Below are 23,137 nucleotides of genomic sequence, written 5' to 3'. Positions count from 1 at the left end.
TTGATTACGACGTGTTGAATACTTGTACGACAAAATCAATCACGCAGCTAGGGGTTAAGGGGGGAATTTTCTAACTTTTTCGAGCCCCACATATCATATCAAATCGAATTGTTTTGAATTGAATCGCACTGTATTGCTATTGATCTATGACTAATCATATGATACCGAGTTGGATCATATCAAATCGATCTGAAACCATTCGCAAGCTGTCGTTCCTGTGTATTACCGCGGGGAATCAATGCATGTACCCTTTACTCCATGCTAAATGCCTTGAAACAAGTCGAAACCAGCTGAATTGTCGAAATTGCCCGCTCTGAGACGTTACGTGTCGTATCGAATCGATTCGGGCCGATTCGAGCTGGATTAGTGCTTGCGCTTCTTACCGGCAGGAGTACCGTCGGCGCGGGAATCCAATTCCTCCTGAATCGAATTGATCAGAGCCTCGAGAGTGCCAGCCTTGTAGTCTTCAAGGCTGTTCAGAATCGATTCGATTGGATCCGACTCGGTTGCCGCTGCCTTGCCTTTACCCTTGGTACCAGAGTCTAATTTATATAAGTAAAATGGTCGATGCTGGAACGAATGGAATCAGGTTGATTACTTACAGAACGAGCAGTGGTTGGCAGAACCAGAGTACTGGCAGTTGAAACAAGCTGCATTGAAGTCCGAATCCACCTTGATGCACATTCGAAACGGACCGGAAGCACTCGCACTGGCGCACTGGCGGCAGATGGTAGAATTCTCCGGGGCACAGCTGACGTAGGCTGCAGCGGCAGTGAGCTGATTGGATCGAGTCGGATCGATCTGGTTCAAGCCGTGAACAAGCTGAATGGGACGTGCAAGGACTGAATTCTGGACCAAAAGATTCTTTCCAAGTTTGGAGTTGCTCGCAAGAATCTTTTCCAAGGCGATTCGAGTCTGATCAAATTCCTTTTTGGTCATGTTCGGATTGGTTTTGTAGGCTTCATCAAGCTTCTGACCACCCAGAGTAAACGATCCGATTCCGATCGAATTGAGCTGATCTGCATTGAAAGGGTCGCCCTCCGGGGTACCGGTGAACCAGTAGCCAGTGGATCCGATACGAGCCGAACCGGTTCGAACCGAGTTGGTTCGGCCGGCAGGAGGGACGGGAGCCTTCTTTGCGCGAGCCATGTTGAATCGAATCGAATTGATTTGTACGGAATCGAGTGGTATAGGCTTGGATGTTTAACAAACAACTTCTGCGGACGAGATCTGCTTGAAACAAGTTGTATCAGTACGATATGAACGGAACATTTTGGAAAGGAAAAAGTTGAGCTCGGGAGGCAGGTGGGGCGGATGTGAGGTGGGAATGAGCTGTTCGCGACAGGAATGTGCAAGGTCGCGATAGCTTCAAAAGTCGTTCAAAATTGATGATTCTTGTATCATTGTGTTCAGAATTCAATTCTGAGTCGAATGCACCTAATTGCAGCTGCGCGCAACGTGGTTTGAAGGAATTGTGGCCGAAAAGAAATGGTGTGGTACTTACGCGTTGTTGTTTGTGTTATGCAGGCAGGTGCAGGTGCAGGTGCAGGTGGGACTGCTTAAGTGCATCACCAAAACCCTCAAATGCTTGAAACGAGTAGATTCCTATCTAAACGGTACAGATCCACTATCGTGACCGGCGTCATTCTATTAATTTCACACCTCCATTTGGGTTTTGCAACAGTTGGAGCTTTCGTCCGCCGTAGTGGTCCCGCTTGGCAGGCGACTGCCAATTCCGCGCTGTGGTGGGCATGGCCGCGGGGTGGGCCCATCAGTGCGGAACTACCGGGACAGTACTTGGGTGCGTGCTTGTTGCGGCGGCACGTCCCCGGAACCTCATGGCTTGGTCGGCGATTCTGCATCTGTAAGTGAAGAAACCTCGTCACAAGATATTCGTGCTGCCAGAATTGCTGCACATACCCCTTCTTGTTCTCACGCAGTATGACAGTCATGTTGGCTGTGCTCCATAGTGGGGGACCGACCTCCAGTATACGTCGGGCCACCCGTCCGGCTTGGGCATTTTTGGCAGACGGATTTCCATCTTGCATATACACGATGCAGATGAAATTCTGTCTGACTTGGCGAGACGAGGTAGACTTTATGGCATGTCCAATCCATCATGCTCGTGGCCAGGGGCAGCCAGGACAGGCATCGAAATCACACCCACAACTAAGTACTGCTCTAAACGCCCACCCGTGCAGCGATCCGAGCCCCACCAGATGCAGCGATCGCGCGGTGCTTGGCAGATCCAATGACCTCATTCGCGGTCAATTGGCGGCTAGGCCAGTCAAGTCCACGCTCAAGCTCTTGGAGCTTTGTGTTGACAGCTGCGGGACTGGACCTACTCCATCTCTACCTAGATATTTGAGCCTCGCCGCCCTCGTTGCAACTTGCAACACCACAGCCAGGCCAGACTCCCAGCTCCAAGCCTGTCGTCGTAGGGCAGCAGCCTTCAACAATTGCCGGCATGCGACGTGCTTCTTGAGCCGTCACCCACCTCTTTCCGCCGCCCCTCGACCCATCCCTCCCCGGTCGTGCCCTCGCAGCGATGATGCTGTCCAACACCCACCTCCGCCTCGCGCGCTCGGCGCGCCCAGCGACCATGACGAGGCTTCCGTATAGAAGTGCGGCCAGCTTGCTGCTCAGACCGCGGCCCGTGGCCTGGATCCCGAGAGCCTGGGAGTCTACGACCTCGGCAGACCAGGACAAGGACGGCCACATTGAAAAGGCACCCAACGAGTCCATTCTGTGGTTCGACAGTATGCGCCATGACCAGCCGCAACTTGCCCTCTTGCTGCTGCACCACGGACTGACAATGTCGCTCCAGATCTCTTTCCACTCAAGCCCTCGGGACTCCTTCGCATCCCCTGGTTCAACCCCGAGTCCGACCTGACGGAGCTGCTGAGGCGCTTCGAAAACTCGAGCCTCGGCATCATGGACCCCATCAACCTCGTCAAGCGTGCGATCCCAAGCGAGGCGCCCATGAAGGTCACCGAGATCATCCCCAGGCTCAAGGACGGCGGCGTCTTTGTCAAGTTCCAGCACCCAGCCAATGTCCCCGCGCACGACATCGAGGGCCTGGTCACCAAACTGCTCGCAGAAAAACGCATAAAACCGTTCTTCAGCCCACTGCGCAGCGTTCAGGCTGGTCTGGTCCGCGGCGTGCCTTGGCTGGAGGACCTGCACAGGTTCCCCAAGGCTCGTTTAAGGGTAGAGTTCGTGCCACCAAACCCGGGCGGGGAGGCGGTTGAGCTGTCCCAGGAGGATCTGTACAGCATGTTCCGCAAGTACGGCAAGATCGCCGAGATTACTTCGCAGCCGTGGGACTCCAAGGTGCTGCCAAAGTTTGCTTATGTCGACTTCGCTCTCGTGCGCGACGCCATCATGGCTCGCAACTGCCTGCATGGTTACGTGGTGTCCGAGGCCAAGGGTGGCGGCAAGTCCGGCACCAAGCTGAGAATGTCCTACGAGGAGCGCACAAAGCAGCATCGCTTCTGGGACTGGATGACCAACCACCCGCGCATCGTCATTCCTGTGCTTGTGGCGCTTCTCACGGGTCTTACTGTCGTCATCTTCGACCCTATCCGCTCTTTCTTTGTCAAGTCCCACGTAACACACAGGTTCCGTCTCAGCAACTCGAAGCTCTACCGCTGGTTCAGGAAGCAGACGACAGATCTCTTCCACAGAGACAAGTCAGAAAAGGCTGGCCTCGAGGCCATCTGGACCCACCGTCAAGACCTGATCGAGCAGATACGAAAATGGCTGATGGAGACCGCCGAGACCTTTATTGTTGTTCAAGGACCGAGGGGATCTGGCAAGAAGGAGCTCGTGCTCGAGCAGGCTCTGAAAGACAAAACCAACATCCTGCTGATTGACTGCAAGCCGATCGTAGAGGCTCGCGGCGAGAGTGCGACCATCAAGCAATTAGGCTCGGCCGTTGGCTACCGGCCAATCTTTTCGTAAGTCCCAGCTCGCACATTGCACGTCCGACACAATACTGATGATTCGAACGACAGATGGGCAAACAGCATGAGCAGCATGATCGACCTGGCAGTCCAAAGCACCACTGGAGTCAAGGCGGGCTTTTCGGAAACCTTGGAGTCGCAACTCCAGAAGATCCTGCACACGACAGCTGGCGCGCTTACAGAGATTTGCTTGTCGTCAAGGCACAAGACGGACAGCGATGCTGCCCTGCCTGACGACGCCTACCTCGAAGCGCATCCAGAAAAGCGGCCAGTGGTTGTCATTGAGAATTTCCTGCACAAAGGTGATGCAAATGCGATTGTGTACGACAAGATCTCGGAGTGGGCAGCAGCCCTTGTCCAATCTAATGTGGCACACGTCATCTTCCTGGCGAACGACTCCTCGTATACGAAAACTCTTACAAAAGCACTCCCGGACAGAGTGTTCCGGCACGCCGCTTTGGGTGACCTGTCTCCAGAGGTTGCGAAACGCTTCATCCTGAGTCACGTTGAGCAAACGAAAGAGGAGAGGAAGGCGGAACAAGAAGCAGAGGAGGAGGGCGACGAAGAGAAACTCAAGGTAGCCTACGTGCGACCCAACTTGAGAAACCTCGACGAGAGCCTGGATGTTCTCGGAGGTCGACTGACGGATCTGGAGTTCCTGGCGCGGCGTCTGAAGGCTGGACAGTCCCCTAAGCAGGCTGTTGCGGAGATTACCGATCAAGCCGCGTCGGAAATCTTGAAGATGTTCCTCTTGCCGGGCAGAATCAATAGCGACTCAGACCACAGCTGGTCAGTCGAGCAGGTCTGGTATCTGGTCAAGGCACTCGCCAAGAAAGAGAGCCTGCGGTACAATGAGATCTTGCTCTCGGATACCTTCAAATCCTCTCTGAGCGCTCCCAATGGCGAGTCCGCTCTCGAGGGTCTCTCTTCGCTTGAGCTCATCACGATCAAGACGCGCCTGGGTCGACCTGAGAGTATCGTTGTGGGCAAGCCGGTTTACCAAGCCGCATTTGAGCGCCTCGTCAACGACCCGGTCCTGAGCGCCAAGCTCGACTTTACTGTCCTGACGGAACTGGTCAAGGTCGAAGCCAAGAACATTGAAAAATACGAGGCGGAGCTGATCTCGCTCGCCACGCTGCCGAAACAGCCGGCCCAGATCACGCCGCGCGTGACATATTTGCTCAGCAAGCTCGATGCCAGCCAGAAGAAGATCGAGGGCTACGAAAAGGAGCAAGGCGCACTCAAGATGGTGTTGTCCAAAGAGAATTAATGTTTCTGGTCATAGCAGGGATCCGAGGTCAAAGTCCATCGAGGTTTAGCTAGCAAAGCGGGTGAAATAGTCGGATTTTGTATTAGCAAGTGTACAACTAGCACGCGAGGGGCTGTCACCATTATACACCTAGGTATCTACTCCAAGCCTGTCTCGTCACATCTCAACCCTTTAAATAAAATCAAGCATGACCTGAAGGAGCATGTCAAAAGCAAAGAGCCCGAATATTGTCTGATTGGTTCTTTGACTTCTGCGCTTCGATCCTGATGCTCTAATTTCTCGAAGTTGTTGTATATGCACGCATCGGCAGATCTAGACTGTTGCAGCACGTGTGGTAGACTTGTACTCGTGGTGTAGGCCGTCCCACTTTGTTTCGCAAAGTCTTATATACATTTGCGCCTCCCCCTCCCCTCAGCTTTGGGCTAGCGCCCAGTTGTGTAGATATATACATATCGTTGGGTACATACGTCTTTGCTTAACGCTTTCCCTTTAAATGCCGGTTAAAGTGGTCCGTTGTGGCCGTTTGTCCCCATCTCTCACACTCGAGCGGCCTTCGGGGCCTCGGGGCTTCACAGATGGCGGGACCTTGGCACTCTGCAGGATCAGATTGACGATGCTCAGGAAACCCTCGCCGAGGACGAAGCCCTGTTTCCGCCCGGCGTTGTGTCAGCATGCTTGTAATCTTTCATGTCGTTGAAAATCCATTAAGTGATGGGTGGTTGTGGAAGGGGGGTTTTGGAAATCACCACCGGAAGGAAGAAGAAAAAAGAACTTACAGATGCCAGCACGATCAGGGGTGTATCCTGCCGTCCAAGGCGGACGCGCCAGTACCAGTTCATCAGGCCGCCTATTGTGCGGGCGAGGGTGAAGGAGGGGACGTTGTACATGCCTGGACGGCGCCCGAAGTCAGCTAGTTTCTCGGATATATCTAATTCAGAGCGGGGGGGAGGCGGGCTTCCGTGTTTTGGGAATCCATCAGATGAGATATTTCTGATTGAATCCAGCAGCCAGAACAGATAGAATGCCGAAGAGAATGACAAGGATTTAGAGACTGACCTATGGCGACGGCAATGCCACCGGGGATGTAGGAATGGTACCACTTGCCCATCGCACGGGCGCGGACGATCGTAAAGACGGCAAAGATGGCGGCCGCGCCGATCGAGAACTCGCGCGCCATGGGCGGCAGGCCCTTGCCCGTGACGAGCCGCGCGGTGAAGATCCAGACGTAAGCGGTGGGCACCTGGAACATGTCCCCTGGGATATCGTAGACGGCCGTGTACAGCCTGTAGATGAAGGCGCTGACGACCGCGCCGACCGTGGCGCCGATGACCTGGCCCCAAAACTGGGCGTTGGGCGCCGCACCAAGCAAGTGGCCCGTCTTGAGATCCTGCATGAGGTCGCCGGCCTGTAGGGCTCCAGCCTCGGATACGGCGCCGGCCACGAGGTTGATCAGCACGCTTGACTTGTGGGATTGAGGGATGATGAGCGCGAAGAAGAGCTGCGCGAGCTTGCTGATGCCTGAGACTGGGTTCAGGTCCGTCTCTCCCAAGGCACGAACGCCCATGATGCTCAGCAGCAACGCCATGAAGACGGCAATAACGGTCGCGTAGAGCGGAACCAGCTCCCCGAATGTGAAATGTATGCTTGCGACACAAAACAGGATCGACAGGACTAGACCTATGTTGACGGTCTTGGAGCCGATAAGTTGGTCTGGAGGAGCATCCTCCCCGTCCCATGCACGGAGTTTGGTGTTATCGTCGTAACCAGGCATGTGAGCGGGGGCAATAACTGGCCTGCTGGATGGTTCTTGCGAATCGTCGTTGTCAGTCGAGGGCCGTGGGGAAAGATTATCGTCATTTGCAAGTGCCGTGTAGCGGTGCTGGGAAGAGCGTTTCCGGAAGAGCCCGCGCCAGCCTTCGCGCTCAAATTGCTGCTGGGCATTACGCAGCACAGATGGGCCATGCTGGACAACGGGGCGTAGGGTGATGTAGCCCAAGCTGATTACCGCGTCCGCGAGCATGATTGCCAGCGACGTCCACACAATCCAACCCTTGCTGCCAGTCTCCCAGTCGTCAATTGCTCCAGGAGCCCAACCTTTGTTCTTGGCCAGCGGCGATAGGACAGCCCAGCCTAGCACGGCGCCGAGAAGCATGTGTATTGTCGTCGAAGGACCCATGATGATGCCCTGGCCGACGTAGGCCAAGCTGGGATTCAATGTCCAAAGCCACGTCTCAGCTGCCACGGTGCCAAAAATGGGCAGGTTTCGGATGCCGGGGAAGAAGAACGTGCAGAGTGTGTAGAAACCAGATATCCCAAAGGCGATAAGCAGGAGCCTGATGTTCTTGCCCCAGTTGTACTTTTCACCTCCCTCAAGTTCCGCCGAGGTGTGGTTGAGAGCAGACTCGTCTGCGTCCTGGGACTCGTTGGCTTCCTCGGCTTGCATGAGCGGCCGGTTCTCCAGAGCAAGACTGCCAAACCTCGTGGCTTTCGAAGGATCAAGGACGCCATTCTCGCCTTGACCCTTGCCGTGGAGGACACCAATTAGAACCGCGGTGCTGAAGCCACTTGGAAATTTGAGCTTCTCCCGGATGATGACCTGGCGCCGCCTGTGTGCGTTCCACGTCGATAAGCCAATGCTCGGCAGGACCTGGGGTATTAGGACTCAAGGTGAATTGCAACTTACAGAGGGACAGCAAACATCACTCCAAAATAGCAAAGCCCAAGAGACCAAACGATGAGCTTCGTTGTGCTCAGTCGCACCGGGCCCAGCTCAGAGGGTTGCAGGAGATACTCCATGGCCGGGAGCTGTCATTGTTCAAGCCACGGAGGGTGTCAGTTGTGCTACATGTGGTAAGAGGTGTCCAGCACTCCGTGGAAAAGACTCACGACTCCTACGAAGCCACACCCTAGCGGCATAACGGCCATTCCTCCGGCGACAGACTGGACCAACACGTTCTCGACAGGGGAGAAGGGGAACGTGAGGTGGCGGGAGAGAGCTTTGAAGATGCCGAAGCCCATCAGACTGGCGGGCATTGTCATCATGCTGATCCAGCCGGTCTGGAGACCAAAGTACATGTTGGAGAAGCAGATGACCAGGCCCACGAGGAGGCCCACGACCACGCCGCGAAAGGTGAAATGGCGGCCCTCGGGCAGGTACCGGACGGTGGCCGGGTCCTCGCCTCTGTTGGGCGCCATGAGGGGCATGATGTGTGCTGGCTTGCAAGCAGCGATGCCACGTCGTGAGGAGAAGAGTGCAAGCAGGAAGAAGAGGTGAAGATGGCCGGGGCCGGCAGGTGAGCATCCGATGCGGCGGAATGGCGGACTCGGAATGGTCATTGAATTAGTGAGCACGCACCCCGGGCATCGGCAGCCGCTATCCTGCCGCGCCGTACAGTGACTGGCACCGTCATGCTCACTGTATTAGCTGCCCCAGGCGGGGCAGACGAGGGCCTGCAGGACCTGCGTCTCGCACCGTGCCTCATGCCTGGACTGGCAGGGTCCTTGTCACGTCATACCAGATGACCCCAACCGCTAGGCAGAGAGCTCCCTGACCCCAGTTAGTTCGTGCTCGTGCCCGGCGCCGCCCTAATCCATGTCGCAGCTTGCTGGTAATTAGCTCGTAGCTTGCCGTCCAGGATCGCCGAAACAACAACTGCCTTATTCCAATCGGGCATCAATTACACGAGCAGTCTTCCATGGCATCCCACTTGAGCCGCGCGCATTAGTACTGTTTATTGTACTGCTTCTGCTGTAGGGTTTCGCGTCTCCCCTCGCCCCGAACTCGTCTGCGTCGATTCCAGGACCCTTGCGCAGGGAGCTGCCGAAGCCTGTTGCGACATTCCACAGCTGCAACCACACTATCGTCGGAGCAGATATGCGACAGTCCCACGGAGCTCGTCGATAGCATGAAGGCTGTGCTCCCCGGCAGGCCTGAAGCCCGGCTTCAGGCTGTCGCAGTCGGCTCCTGGCAGGGCAGGCGCACAATCGTTTATGCGACTGGCAATGCCCTCGCCATCCTTTCCGACCCAGACACCATCCACCAGACCATCTACGATGAGGACGAACGCAGCCTCGAGGCCGTCGCATTCGATGAGAGGTCCGGCAAGATAGCCGCCGCCACTGGGACAACTGTCAGGATCTACCAACCCATCGACCTGGACGAGGATACTCTGAAGGTGCGTGCTGCCTGCTGCGCATAGCATGGATGCTTGATTCCAGTGACCTGACGCACAAGGAGTGATATAGTGGGCGCTGCAAGCGTCTTTTGATATCGATCACGACGGCTCGACTACCGCGACTCTTTCATGGGGCAACTCGGAGGAGCTGCTCGTGGGAGGAACTTGCCTTGCACTCTACGACACGAACCAGACCCCTCCTCTCCGACACTGGCAGGAGAAGCTGGCCAATCCCGTTCGTACAGCCGAGCTTTCATACGACTCGGCATACATCGCTTCTGTTGGATACCACGACAGACTCGTCAAGGTGTGGAGGCGACTCAACTTTGGCTCCGAAGAAGTCCATTTCGAATTCGGCTATCTGCCACACCCACAACGCGTAGCTAGGATACAATGGCGGAGGCCATTACATGTTGACCAGACCATCGAGAACGTCTTATATACATTCTGTTCCGATCAGACTTTACGAATCTGGACGGGCGCGGATGGTCACGGGTGCCAGAAATTGCGACTTTGGGGCAAATTAGACCTGGCGCAAGCCATCCAGCATGAAGCCGGCAGTGCCGAGGAAGGGCACAATGCGCGCTGGGCATTCATTGTTGGCCAACGCGACATCGCCAATGCTGTGGAGAAGGCGGTTCAAGAGCGGGGTGACGGTGACGTCGCCCTCCAGTATCTCCTCTCCATCGCCAACCGCGACACGGAGTTGTGCATTGTCTTTGATGGTCGGCAGAGCATGTCAGCCTGGGCCCTAGAGGGAGTCAGCGCCAAAACTGCCGGTACGAATCGCATCGACAACGTTGCCTACGTCAAGTCCGATGACTTTATTTTCGTCAAGTCTTCACAGGAACCACTGCATGTCGAGATCCTCAACTATTGCAACAATGGGGAGGGAACACTTCATATCCTGCAGCATCGTTTCGACGGACGAGTACTGACATACGACAGCGATCTTGTTGATCTGCTAGATCCCACAGTACGGACGGCCCGTATCGTGCAGCATGCAACCTGGTCCGGCCATTCAAGATCCGTCAAGAAGATTGTCCGCAATGTGAGTGGAAAGGCAGTGGTGTCGCGGACAGAGACTGGCGAGAGCATACTATGGAGGCATTCCACAAGAGCGCGGCTGCCACGACTTTCCAGACAGGCCGTCATCCCTGAGACTCGCCATATTCACCGGATATGCCTACTTCGAGACGGACGCTTCGTCGTGTTCTTGCATCACGACAGCATCGCACTGTGGGATTGTAGGACGCAACAGCCGCAGCTCCTCGATGAGTGCCGCTACAACATTTCCGGCAAGCCGCTTTGTATCCTCGTATTGCCACGCGAAAACGTCAAAGACGACTCAGTGGCGCACATCGCCACGATAACCTCGAGCCAGCGTGGGGTGGTGTGGAAGGTCTGTCTACCAGGACCTGCGCAGAATGGTGGCCATGCTCAAGCGAACGGCCACGCAAAACCGTCCGTTGAAGAGTTCTGCAGATTCGAGCTGGGGGGGTCCAGCGACTTGTCCTACGTCTTGCCTGTTGACCCAGCTGGGTCATCACGCGTGGTGTCAGGCTTCCTTGACGTGTTCGCACGAGATGTGGCTGTGTCGTACACGCATTCTGGCCGTGTCGAGTTTTGGACAGCAAAGATTGACAGCGAGCAGAAACGGGTCGAGTGGCTTTCAACAGCCGCCATGGAGACCGGACTTCCTAACCCATCCCTTGCCAGCGGCAGCACGATGAAGAAAGCGGCTTTGGTCAACAAGGATCGATCAGAACTCAGCATATGGGACATTAGAGGTGCTCGACTAGAGTATGCTCAGCAGTTTGAGAATCTCAACACAATACAGGACCTCGATTGGACCTCTACTCCAGACTCACAATCGATACTTGCTGTGGGCTTCCCCTACCGTATCATATTGCTCGCACAGCTACGTTTCGACTACCTCAATCATGGGCCGGCATGGGCATCGATTAGGGAGATCAACATCCGAGATTTTACGCCGCATCCGATTGGCGATTCTACGTGGCTTAGCGATGGAAACCTTGTCATCGGAGCAGGCAACCAGCTCTTCATTTACGACAGGATGACTTCCGCGACGGAATCTGTCATCCCAGCTACACGTCTATCGCAGCACGGCAAAGACAAGGCGAGAGACACTTTCGAGATGGTGCAAAGGCTGAATGGTCCTTTGCCTGTCTTCCATCCCCAGTTCCTGAGCCAGTGCATCATGTCTGGGAAAACTCAGATTGTGCGACGCATCTTGTTGGCGCTCAATTACACCTTGAAGTACCACGTCGAGGGTGAGATCATTGATGACTATCTTGATCTCGACCTTGCAGAATTCTACGCTGGTGACCAGGTAAGGCTCATGAGACGTGTTCCGGTCCCAGACAACCATTAACATTACCCAGGTGCCCACTTCCAACGGCCGAGGCGATGCCGGCGCTCTGGTGAGGCGGATGTCTTTTGACGAGACGGACGAGGCCTTCACCGAGGATACAGCTGCATCAATCTGTGAAATGTTGCAAAAGGTCACACTTCCTCAACTGTCGGGTCATGAGCAGATTCAGCTACTGGACATTGTTGAATGTGCAGGTGTCGTAGAGAAGCAGAGAAGATCCATGGACGAGAACGGCGCCAGGTTTATGCTATTCTTCCGGCAGCACGCCTTGCGGAAAGGTCGGACGAATGCCATCCAGCTGTCGTGGCGTGAGACATCCTGGGCATACCACTCTACCAGCCAGGATATCCTCACAGATTTCGTGTCGCGCCAGTATCACGGCAAACTGCTTTGGGAAAATGCCAGAGAAAGCGGAATATTCATGTGGCTTGCAGATGAAGCTTCAGTGGTAAGCACATACAGCTCCCTCGTTGACATCTGTTCCTTTGGCTTTGTATGCTGACTCGCCGTGCAGAAAGCACAATTTGAAATCGTGGCACGCAACGAGTACACTCGCAGCGAGATGAAGAACCCGGTTGACTGCAGTATCTATTATCTAGCCCTCAAGAAGAAGGTCGTCTTGCAGGGGCTCTGGCGGATGGCTACCTGGAACAAAGAGCAGGCCGCCACTACCAAGCTGCTGTCCAATAACTTCCAGGATCCCAAGTGGCAGACAACAGCTTTGAAGAACGCCTATGCTCTCATGAGCAAGCGCCGATTTGGTAAGCATAGCTCTTTGGTCGCCGATGATTTACCATTGAGACTGACACAGGAGACAAGAATATGCGGCCGCATTCTTTTTGCTCGCGGACCACCTGCAAGATGCTGTAAATGTCTGCCTGAACCAGATCAAAGATCTGCAGCTTGCAATCGCGATCGCGCGTGTGTACGAGGGCGATAACGGACCAGTCCTCCGCAAACTGCTTGAGAATGAGGTACTGGCCATTGCGGCTCAGGAAGGAAACCGCTGGCTGGCATCTTGGGCATTTTGGATGCTTGGCCGCAAAGACATGGCTGTGCGAGCTCTCATTGTGAGTATACCCGGTGGAAACCGCCACTACACATCATGCTAACGGCCCTACAAGACGCCTGTCTACACGTTGATCGAGACCCCCGTTTCGCCCGATATGAAGTCCAAACTCTTCCTCACGGACGACCCTGCACTGGTCGTGTTATATTCTCAGTTGCGACAGAAGACGTTGCAGACACTCCGTGGTGCTTCCAAGGTGACACCGCAGACTGAGTGGGAGTTTGTTGTGCACAATGCAAGGCTTTACGATCGCATGGGCTGCGATCTGCTTGGTCTTGATCTAGGTATGTCCCCGACTGATGACGCGCATGTGCGAGACCGGAGCTCTCTTGCTAACTCTTCCGTCACCCATAATAGTGCGCAATTGGGAGTTCTTCCGGCCGACAGGACTGCCGCAGATGCCGTCTTTGGGTGGAGAGCCCGTCATCGACCCACGCAAGCTGCTGCGGCGCCGCAGCTCACTGGTTGTGGCCGACCTGCCGACGTCGCCCGTGGTGGCAGAGATGCGGACTGGTGGCGGGGGTTTCAATGCTCATGGAGGGATCAAGCCGCCGCCGAGTGTGTTTGAGGAGCCTGACGCTAATTCATTGCTTGATAGCTTTGGATTCTAACGTGTGCAGGCGTCCCCTGGCTCACGGTATTGGGGTCAGAGAAGGTTGAGGCGAGGGCAATCATGTATATATCTGTATGCAGTGTACATGAAAAACACTAGCCTATGACCCTCGAGGATGTGATCAAGCCCCTAAGTCTATTAGTCCAGGCCACGAGGCCGAGTTTCTGCATCGGACGGACCCCTTGTGATGGCGACGGTGGCAGATGTGAATCTCACTGCCGAGCCTGCCAAGGCGGCCGACTGTGGGGAGAGAGTGAGTGAGGAAATCTGGGGTGCAGTAGCGCCTTGGTAGCACGTGCGAAGTGCTTTGTGGCACCCATATATATCTTTTTTGTCGACACTCGGCGATGAATGCCACGCCTGGCAGTTTTGATGCCTCTACGTGACTGAAGGCCATGTGTTCGGTGTTTTCTGTCTGGCTGTTTGCCCTGCATTGCCTCTCACCCGAGAGAAATGGCAACATGGCCGGTTGCCACGAGCCCGGTGCTCCTTCCCCAGGATGACACAAGACCATGTGGCCCCACAGATGAACCCTGCGGCTTTTGAGTAGTGCCTGCTACCAGCAAGCCGTCGAAGTTTGCCTGCTCGTCTCGTGTGCAAGATTGACGGACAGCGTACGCTCAAAGCACGAGTAAGCTCTTAGCTTCCCCCTTGGAGTGCAACGCTCGCAAGGTCGCATCCTCTTCATCAAATCCTCTCCACATTGACCATCTCCCCCAGTACTTACCTCCGCACATATCCAGCGAGGTCTTGTCCGGGCTGACAGAGCATCTACTTGGCAATGTTCCAGCAGCGATGTGCAGCTCACACACCTATGCACATACATACAACAAGAGACCTAGCAGGCGGACTGTGCGGTGGGTAGCACGTGTTGTGAGCTGGTGTCCCCAATACAGCTGGGAACCAACAAGGCTTGGATGCCGAGGTATCGTGGCACCGGATGTGGGGAAGAAAGAGGCACACGAGGAGAGGAACCGGGGGGTCCCCCTGCCATTATCGCCCGCACTCTCTGGAGTCACTGCCAAAAGTGCGCCGTGGGACGGCGATCACACGCTCTCTTGAGCGGCGGCGGGCGGTGATGGATTCTTCTCTGGGAATGGCAGACAGGGCCAGGTCCCTCGCCTGGCCATCTGAGCAGGGTGCGTCATCAGGGGTGCTGCTGCTTGTGCTGTTACTGCTGCTCCAGTCTTGTCATAATGCCCCGATGCGTTGGTTGCTGGCAGTTTGCAAATTGCTCCCACCTTGAAATACTGTGGTTTGTCTACGTTGGCGTACGCAGGAAATACTTCCTGCGGGAAAGACGTAGCCCACCGACCTCGACTGCAACTTACTTGGCTTGACGGTGTGTGCCCATCTCTCGACAAGACACCAGTCCACCGCGTCTTCATGGTCACGAAGTCTCTCTCGTCATGGCCGAGTCTCGTTCACTCTGGTCAAGTTCTCAGTGACAGGTCTCGTATCAGTCGATTCACAGAGCTGATAGAAGAAGTTGACCATCTCGAGGTTCGACGAGACTTGCACGTCACAATATGGCACAGCGGCTCCATCTTGAATTTGCATGGTAATCAAGAATGCCCGAGGACGAAGAAAAGGCTGGGCACTATGGCCACGGCCACGATCTGGAAAGCACCGCGACTGCAAGCCATATAGAGATGGTCCATCTCGACGTGGAAGACAAGACCTCGATTGCGCGCGCGGAGGACTCGCCATCGACTGACAACGGGATCGTCAATATCACTGGCAGCGCAGTGCTTGTCCCTCGAGATGGACCGGATCCGAGACTTTCGGTGTTGTTCCGTGAAGATACAAAGCAGATGGATGGAAGCAGCGGCGACACGCACCACATTGGCCACGTCGATCTCGAGAGGCGGGAATCCCACCGGACGCCGCTTTCGCGAATACAGATCATCTCTGTCATGGCACCACTCGCCGCGGGAGTCTTCATCGCATCACTTGACATTACCATCATTGTCACTGCTCTGCCCGAAATTGCCTCCCACTTCGACAGCTCTCAGATATACACGTGGACTGGTTCATCGTATGCCTTGTCTCACGCCTCGACGACGACCTTATGGAGTATGATCAGCGATATCTGGGGCCGCAAGCCCATCTTGTTTTGTGCATTAGGAGCATTCTTCGCGGGCAGCATCATCTGCGCGTTTGTCGATGACGTTAAAGGCTTCATTGCTGGACGCGCCCTGCAAGGAGCAGGAGCGGGTGGGCTGACGACGATGGCAAACATATGTATAAGTGATCTCTTCTCGTTGAGAGAACGCGGTCTTTACTTTGGGATCCTGTCAGTGGTCATGGCGTTCGCAAGTGGCATTGGGCCGTCGTTGGGTGGGGTGTTCACGGAGAGGCTGTCGTACGTATCACCAGTCTTGTATCGCTGTCTGGCATGTTTTTTGCTGACGAGGCCATGATTTCAAGCTGGCAATGGTGCTTCTACATCAACTGTAAGTGTTGGGTTCGTCTCGTTAGGGATATGTCCTAGCTGATCAAGCCTGAAGTACCAATATCAGCCCTCGCGTTTGTCCTTTTGTTGGCGTCTCTTCCCCTACAAAACCCAAAGACTCCCATCTGGCAGGGACTGAAGGCTATCGATTGGCTCGGAACCCTTCTAGTCACAAGCGGCACTCTAATGTTCCTGCTCGGACTCACTTTCGGCGGCGTCGAATATCCGTGGTCCTCAATCACAGTGGTGTCATTGGCGGTTGCAGGCATAGTTGTCATCGGCCTTTTCCTACTCACGGAATGGAAGCTCGCCAAGTACCCTATGGTGCCGCTCAACATTTTCCGCAGTGGGTCAAGTGTGGCCTCTTTTGCTATATGCTTCTCTCACGGCATCGTTCTGATGGGAGTCGGCTTCTATGTGCCGCTGTACTTCCAGGCTGTTCTCGCAACGGGACCACTCCTGGCCGGGGTCTACGTCTTACCCTATGTCATATCGGTCGCCGGAGGTGCCGCTTGCACGGGTGTTTACATTCAGCGAAGCGGAACGTACATTGTGCCAGTGTACCTAGGGCTGGCGATGACTATTCTGGGGAGCGGTTTGATGATTGATCTGGAGCAGGATTACAACTGGGTCAAGATTGTGCTTTACCAGATCGCGGCCGGTATCGGTCTCGGCATCAATTTCGAGCCCGCACTGATCTCGCTCCAAGCAGCCACACATCCCGACGATATCGCGGCGGCAACATCCACGTTCGCCTTCGTGCGGTCCCTTAGTACTGCCATCTCGATCGTCATAGGCGGAGTGCTGTTTCAAAACCAGATGCAGGACAAGGCGAACGCGCTGATTGCCAGCCTTGGGCAGGCCGGGTATACAGAGTACCAGGGGAGCGACGTCCTCGCAAACATCTACGTGATCGACAAGTTGCCGCAGTACCAACAAGTTGTCATCAGGAGCGCTGTCCACGAGTCTCTGACGGGTGTTTGGATTATGGTATGTCTAGAACTCGTCACGATTACGGCGCCGTGCCCCGAGACCTACGTTTAACAACCCGGGTCGCAATACTGACATGGTCTTAGTATACCGCTTTCGCCGGCCTCGGTGCGCTGGCGGGCATTTTTGTCGCGGTCCATCCACTAAGCAACATACACAAAAGCGTTGTGCTTGGGCTGCCCGGTAAGCAGGGGAGCTTCAGTCGACGACAGAGTCGGTTGCTGGGAACGGGCCTAGCGAAGACAACGACAAGTGACACAGCACACATTCAACCAGAGGAGGCTAGGCAGAGGCGAGAACGTCTTGATCTGGCGACAGAGCAAACACTTGGCCGTGAGCCTGTTGTGAAGGACAAGGATCGGCAAAGGACGAGTAAGGATGGTTCTGAGCTTCAGGACGATTTCGAGTACATTTCAGCGCCGCGGCACGAGCGCGCGATAGATGGGCACAGAGAATCCGCATCCGACCTTCAAACATCAACGAGCTCAAAGTATAAGCAAACAGAAGCCCATGGGCAGGCTCTACGCAGATCAATGTCAGGCTGTGAGCAGCCACGAGCGCCACAGAACCTCGAAATGACTTCTGGATTGGCCCAGAGCGCCGCGGTATCGCAGCAACAGCCACCAGAAGGTCAAAGGGGGGATGGGGAAACAGTCAATCACAGATGATGGTGAGACAGGCAGGCAGACAGGAAGGAAGGAAATAATCTTGCCCGATGGTGCCTGATGCATTCTAGCCCGGCAGCTTCCAAAAAGATAGAAGAAAGGGGTTTGGGATGCATCACGCGAAGGACGGTAGTCGTTCAGGCATTCGTCGTCCTAGAGAATACCACTGTCATGTCATGCGCATATACCGGGGAGAGCTTGAATCATATGCACCCCGCTTCTTTCCTGTCTGATCAGTATCTGCCATGAGGATTGAAGATTCGGGCTGGCCCAGCGAAGACGTGGAAAACGATGGAGGTGTGGCCGGCCATCTGCTTGAGACTTGTAATAGCAAACAAAGTTGTGATTTGAGGGGGTATCGAAACGATCGCAGTCTAATATCTCGGGGGGTCTCTCAAGAGCCCTGTCCGCCTCGCGAGTGTAAATGCTCCTTTATAACCATTTTCTTTCGTCTCCTCCACCCGGACCATGTCACGTCTCATGCAGGCCATTGGCGTGGGATTCCTATTATATGCTACCCCAGACTCCGAGCGTCCACGCATTCGCCCCCGCACTCTGAGCACTGCCTCTCATCAACGCTCCAGGACCCATGCTTTGCCGCTGGTGGTGGTGGTGATGCGTCACACCACCGGCCGCGGTCTTGGCTTCGATATCTGCCACCCTCACTGCGCCGTTGACCCCATGCAAAGTCCACAGCTCGCGGTCCACCACAGCGATGGCGGGCACCTTGAGCTGCGCAGTCATGCTGGCGCCGCACCAGGGGCCTAGGGACTCAACGGCCCTCAGAGTGCCCTGGACCGGTGTTCTATGGTTTTTATCACGCTTAATCATCTCTTCGATTTGGTCTGACGCGGGGGTGACGTGTGCTGGATTGCTGGGGGCTGCGGTCCCGCCTTCATTAGTCGCTCCTGGAGTGTCCGAAGAGGAACTTGTGAGGAGTTCGGTGCTTATGTTCGTGGTGGAGAGGAAGGCCGGTGGTGGCGGCACGATGATGGGAATACTGCTGCTGTAAGAAGGTGGCGGTGCCGCCCCGCGGTGCAGCTTCGGATTGATCCTGTACTGCTCGACACCCTTTCCTCGGACTGGATCCCAGCTGTACTCTTGAGCGAGGGCGGCAACGTCATCATAGATGCGTCCCTTGAGACCTATGATATTGGAACATCCGCCTGTAAAGATGATCCGTGACATGCACAACGCCCGCACGTCGAGGGGGAGCCGGAGCAGGCTCTTATACACAAGCCTATGGATCGGAAGTTCGTGGTCGTCGAAGCATGATTCGGCCAGCTCGCTCTCGAAGAAGGTGGACTCGCATGGTTCGGCCAGCTCCGAGAATGGTATCTGTACAGTTCGTGGGGGGCGGCATGACCTCAGAGGCACAGCAACGGGAGCCATGTCGTCTGCGAGGTCTGTGGTAGAACGGGCTTCGTCCTCCTCCTGAACCACGGCCAGCCCGTCCTCCGCGTCATGGAACTCGTCTCGTGATGCTGCATCGGCATCATGGAACTGATCGCGCGTGTCTCTTCTGCACCACAGGGCTCGCCGCGCAAAGTCCTCGCACTCCTCGAAACTCAGGATGTCGTAGTTGTCGGCGTCGGCAGCCTCATGGGCCTGGCCAAACTGGTCCCGCAGCACTTTGGCGAGAAAGCGGTAGACTTCATGTATGAGCATCTTGCCCGCACGATCTGACCGGCTCGTCTGGACTTCTCTGTACTCGTATACTGCCGTGACCGTGGTTTCGTGCCAGCCAATGTCTATCACGAGCGCAGATCGTGTTCCGGCTGCGAGAGCCGCCATCACGGGGGCCGACAACAGCGAGACGGTCGGGGCTTGGAATCGGTCAAAGACGGTGTCGAGCACACAGCCTAGTAGCGGTATCGGTAGTGCCGGGGGTAGGACGAGAGACATGCGCCTCTGCTTTGAGTCTGTGAGGAGGTATCGGGTGAAGGTGTCTCGCAGCTCCCGCTCAAGCTTGTCGCGGATGAGGGCGAGGTTCTGGCCGCGGACATCGAGTTGCCATAGCTCGTGGCCAGCGGCCCAGTCGGGGCCTGAGGCTCTTGAGCGCCAATTGGAGCTGTAGGAAGGGTCCCATGAGCTGAAATCACCGACCCGGCGCTGCTGCTCTGGGGCAAACGAGAGGATCCTCTTTGGGGCAGCGTCGCCGGCCCAGCCGATGCGGAAGTTGCGGGCACCGACCTCGATGACGATGAGATCCTCATCGGCGCGCAGGCTCGAGGGCGAGCTGAAGGTGGCGGTTGGGGAAGGGCGGGAAGGCGTGTGCGGGCTGCCGGCGATGGCCCCTGCCGAGGTGCCAGCGCGGATGGAGGAGAGGGTGCGGTGTGGCAGCGGGACGCCGGCGCTCGAGGCCATGGCTGCGTGGTCGCGCAATGGTCGAGATCAAGGGCCAGCAGTCGATTGCCGCAGTCACATTGTGGATTGGGTGGGTGTGTGTGTGGCTGGCTGCAGGAGCGGCGCAAGGTTGCTTGTTGCTGCGAGGCTCGTCAGGGTGGTTGTCGGCAGCAGCTCGAAGCCATCACCGCAGCACCACCAAGTTAGAGTACAGTGGAGGGGCCACCCCTGCCTGCTGCTGCCAGTGCTGGTGCTGCTGCCAGTTGCTGGTGGAGACGAGCCTGGGCCCAAGTCAATATTTGGAGTCGGGGCGTGCTGGCGAGACCTGCACTCTTCACCAAAGAACTGGAACGTCACCGTCACACACCGACCACCGCGCTCCAGAGCCAGCCCCGATACCTCGACCTTGTACGCCTCGAGCATCAGGCGTCGGCCACAGGATACAGACTGCCTGGCTGGTTGCGAGTACAACCACCCTCTCGAGCTGTTTCCGTGGCGTCGCCTGCACCCATGGCGGACCCATGTGAACCAGGCTCCCCACCTTGAAAATGGGTATCAAAGGGTATGACATGTCGTCCTCCCGAACACCACCGGTCAAACCCAGCACTCCCTAACATCGCCTCTAGCATTTACAAGGAGATCGGCCCAGGGAGGAGAGAGTCCCTGGCCAAGCTAGCCGTCACCACGCTTGAGCACGAGGGCAGGCCGCTGCGTATCGCCATCGACATCTCCATCTGGCAGTTCCAGACCCAGGCTGCCCGCGGCGGTGCCAACCCGGCAATCCGCACCCTCTTCTACCGGCTCTTGCGGCTCCTCAGCCTTTCCATACAGCCCATCTTCGTCTTTGATGGTCCAAACAAGCCTGCCTTCAAGCGCAACAAGCGCTCTGGCCGCGGCGATGGTCTCTCCACCGCCATGGCCAAACGCCTGCTCAACCTCTTCGGCTGCCTAGTCCACGATGCCCCCGGAGAGGCAGAAGCCGAGTGTGCCCTCCTGCAGCAGCACGGGATCGTCGATGCCGTCCTCAGTGAGGATGTTGACACCATCATGTTTGGCTGCACCCGGACCCTCCGCAACTGGTCCGCCGAGGGCACAAAGGGAAGCAAGGCTCCCACTCACGTCTCCATCTACGAAACCCAGGATATCGCCAGAATTGCTCCAGGTCTGGATCGCGAGGGCATGGTCCTTGTGGCTCTCATGAGTGGCGGTGACTACATCCCAGAAGGCATTCCGGGGGCTGGTATCAAGCTAGCTTGCGAGGCTGCCAAGGCCGGTTTCGGCACCTCGTTATGCAGACTGAAGCGTGCCGACACGTCTGCGTTGACATCGTGGAAAGAATGGCTCATCTACGAGCTGCGCACAAACGAAAGCGGCTTCTTCCGGGTCCGGCATAAGGCTCTCTCTATCCCAGAAGATTTCCCCAACTTCGACATTTTGCGGTACTACACACACCCAGTCGTGTCACCTCAGTCCGTCCTGGAAACACTTCGGCAGAAACGGTGGCAGAATCCCATCAATGTACCAGGACTACGCGAGTTCTCCAGGGAAACATTCGACTGGGACTACAGGGGTGGAGCCTTCAAGTTCATTCGTGTCCTCGCGCCAGTCTTGTTGGTTCAAAGGTTGATGGACCGAAGCGGGAGGCCCGAGGAGAGTGCCAGTGATGTCGACACCTTGGCGACGGAGGAGAAGCAGCTAGTCAGAGCCGTTTCCAGCCGAAGAGCACATTTCAGCACAGATGCAACTCCAGAACTACGCGTGTCATTTATCCCCACCGAGATTGTAGGCCATGCCTTTGAAGAGGAACCAGAGGAGGTCATCGAGTCTGCACGCGATGGTCTAGCGTTGAACAGTGACGACGACGTCGATGCTGAGGATGGTGACCTCGAGGCAAATTCCAAAGCCGGAGGGAAGAAGCCTTTCAGCCCAACCGAGCCGGACCTTGCCTGGATCCCAGAAACCGTTGCCAAGCTTGGTATTCCTTTGACAGTAGAAGACTGGGAAGCTGCCCAGCGAGCCAAGCTCTCTCGGAAGGGCCAAAAGGTGAAGACCACAACATCGAAGGCCGGGAAAGCGCAAGCTATAAACAATGGCGCAGGCTCGCTCGACAAATTTGTCCGTGTCACCAAACCGCTGCCGGGTGGTAGAGAAACTGCCAAGGATTCATCTGTTGTGCCTCCTGGAACTCAATCCACCTTTGTTGGGAATCTCGCAGCCCAGACATATACCCCCTTCAGTCCGACTGCCGCCCGGCCGTCGAAATCCAATATACCGCCAACGTCAAACTACCCTAACCAGCGCAATCGTGGGGGCAGAACAAGTAAGCAAAACAAGCGTGAAAGCACGCGGAATACCCCATCAACACGGCCAAGATTGGATTCGAGCACCAACCCATGGACGATCGCTGGCTCACAAGTCAGCCCTAGGACTGCCAGGACCACCACCACCTCAGATCCCATTCTCATCCATTCCAGCCCGGCTGCCTCGCCTTCTGCGCTTTCGCTTTCCCATGTGACGGCCGTGGAGGACGATGTTCCTCAAGATGGCGGCATTGGTTCCATGAAACCGTTGTCGAACACGAGCCCTCAGAAGCGACGGTCTGTCACACCATCGAGTGAGTTGCAAAGATCAGTCACCCAATACAGCGACCTGGCACCGCCAAGTAGCCCGACTCCACAACGACCGTCTCGCACATCCAGGAAACTGGCCCGGACAGAGTCTATGCCAGCAGCTACTTCACCACGACAACTTGACAAGGCTGAACCGCGGCCAGCACGCGAATTAGTGCGAGCACATACGGTCGCGGCAGATATCATAGAACTGGTAGACTCCGACGATCCTGACGATGATGATGATGATGATGATGATGATGATGATGACCTGCCGCCTGTTTCATCCATGTGCGGGCGAATTCCTGGCAGTAAAGTGCCCGAGGTGCCAGCAACGAGCACTGCGCCCTCACCCCGGCGGAAGCTTTTCTCATCGCCAGCATCATCCAGCCACCCCGGACAGAGCATAGCAGGTGCGGCGGCTACAAAACAATTGAAAATGACCAATTTCACATCCATCACCAAACCGACTGCCCGACTGGATGGTGATGCCTCGAAGAAACAGGCTGGCGCAGCACGCACGACTCCCGCCCATTCCGGTAGCGAACACAACGACCAGGACGCATTCGGGTCTAGGATGACCAA

At 56.0% G+C, this 23,137-nt stretch overlaps 7 protein-coding genes across 7 annotated transcripts; 4 read left to right on the top strand and 3 right to left on the bottom strand.

Annotated features, from left to right (window-relative positions):
* Nucleotides 1-117: 117 nt before the first annotated feature.
* Nucleotides 118-1,572, bottom strand: B0I36DRAFT_9929 (uncharacterized protein). The gene is made up of 2 exons (XM_046163704.1): nt 603-1,572; nt 118-542 (listed from the first exon to the last, which is right to left on the bottom strand). Exons 1-2 carry the CDS (start codon nt 1,147-1,149, stop codon nt 364-366), a joined length of 726 nt encoding a protein of 241 aa, XP_046018462.1. The 5' UTR covers nt 1,150-1,572; the 3' UTR covers nt 118-363.
* Nucleotides 1,573-2,602: 1,030 nt separating this feature from the next.
* On the top strand, nt 2,603-5,235 carry B0I36DRAFT_235737 (RNA12 protein; the record flags this gene model as incomplete). Its single annotated transcript, XM_046149422.1, has 3 exons — nt 2,603-2,759; nt 2,828-3,959; nt 4,017-5,235. 3 exons carry the CDS (start codon nt 2,603-2,605, stop codon nt 5,233-5,235), a joined length of 2,508 nt encoding a protein of 835 aa, XP_046018461.1.
* Nucleotides 5,236-5,724: 489 nt separating this feature from the next.
* B0I36DRAFT_233358 (oligonucleotide transporter) lies at nt 5,725-8,430 on the bottom strand (the record flags this gene model as incomplete). The annotated part of the gene is made up of 5 exons (XM_046149226.1): nt 5,725-5,880; nt 6,012-6,124; nt 6,292-7,841; nt 7,919-8,040; nt 8,122-8,430. The coding sequence occupies 5 exons, from the start codon at nt 8,428-8,430 to the stop codon at nt 5,725-5,727; spliced, it is 2,250 nt and encodes a 749-aa protein (XP_046018460.1).
* A 443-nt stretch (nt 8,431-8,873) lies between these two features.
* On the top strand, nt 8,874-13,951 carry B0I36DRAFT_310612 (WD repeat domain-containing protein). The gene is made up of 7 exons (XM_046152274.1): nt 8,874-9,410; nt 9,481-11,763; nt 11,816-12,253; nt 12,320-12,566; nt 12,625-12,875; nt 12,930-13,158; nt 13,232-13,951. Exons 1-7 carry the CDS (start codon nt 9,141-9,143, stop codon nt 13,483-13,485), a joined length of 3,972 nt encoding a protein of 1,323 aa, XP_046018459.1. The 5' UTR covers nt 8,874-9,140; the 3' UTR covers nt 13,486-13,951.
* Nucleotides 13,952-15,301: 1,350 nt separating this feature from the next.
* B0I36DRAFT_371093 (major facilitator superfamily domain-containing protein) lies at nt 15,302-17,188 on the top strand (the record flags this gene model as incomplete). Its single annotated transcript, XM_046159986.1, is given in 5 exon segments — nt 15,302-15,852; nt 15,918-15,943; nt 15,998-16,932; nt 17,019-17,133; nt 17,145-17,188. 5 exon segments carry the CDS (start codon nt 15,302-15,304, stop codon nt 17,186-17,188), a joined length of 1,671 nt encoding a protein of 556 aa, XP_046018458.1.
* Nucleotides 17,189-18,104: 916 nt separating this feature from the next.
* B0I36DRAFT_357709 (uncharacterized protein) lies at nt 18,105-19,964 on the bottom strand (the record flags this gene model as incomplete). The annotated part of the gene is made up of 1 exon (XM_046157845.1): nt 18,105-19,964. One exon carries the CDS (start codon nt 19,962-19,964, stop codon nt 18,105-18,107), a length of 1,860 nt encoding a protein of 619 aa, XP_046018457.1.
* A 325-nt stretch (nt 19,965-20,289) lies between these two features.
* On the top strand, nt 20,290-22,822 carry B0I36DRAFT_310608 (PIN domain-like protein). The gene is made up of 3 exons (XM_046152273.1): nt 20,290-20,505; nt 20,570-22,263; nt 22,364-22,822. The coding sequence occupies exons 1-3, from the start codon at nt 20,492-20,494 to the stop codon at nt 22,456-22,458; spliced, it is 1,803 nt and encodes a 600-aa protein (XP_046018456.1). The 5' UTR covers nt 20,290-20,491; the 3' UTR covers nt 22,459-22,822.
* The last annotated feature ends 315 nt before the right edge of the window (nt 22,823-23,137 follow it).

The sequence above is a fragment of the Microdochium trichocladiopsis genome (genome assembly GCF_020744255.1).
Source record: "Microdochium trichocladiopsis strain MPI-CAGE-CH-0230 chromosome Unknown B0I36scaffold_1, whole genome shotgun sequence".
In the NCBI taxonomy this organism is placed as follows: domain Eukaryota; kingdom Fungi; phylum Ascomycota; class Sordariomycetes; order Xylariales; family Microdochiaceae; genus Microdochium; species Microdochium trichocladiopsis.
This window is presented reverse-complemented; position numbering and strand designations above follow the sequence as displayed.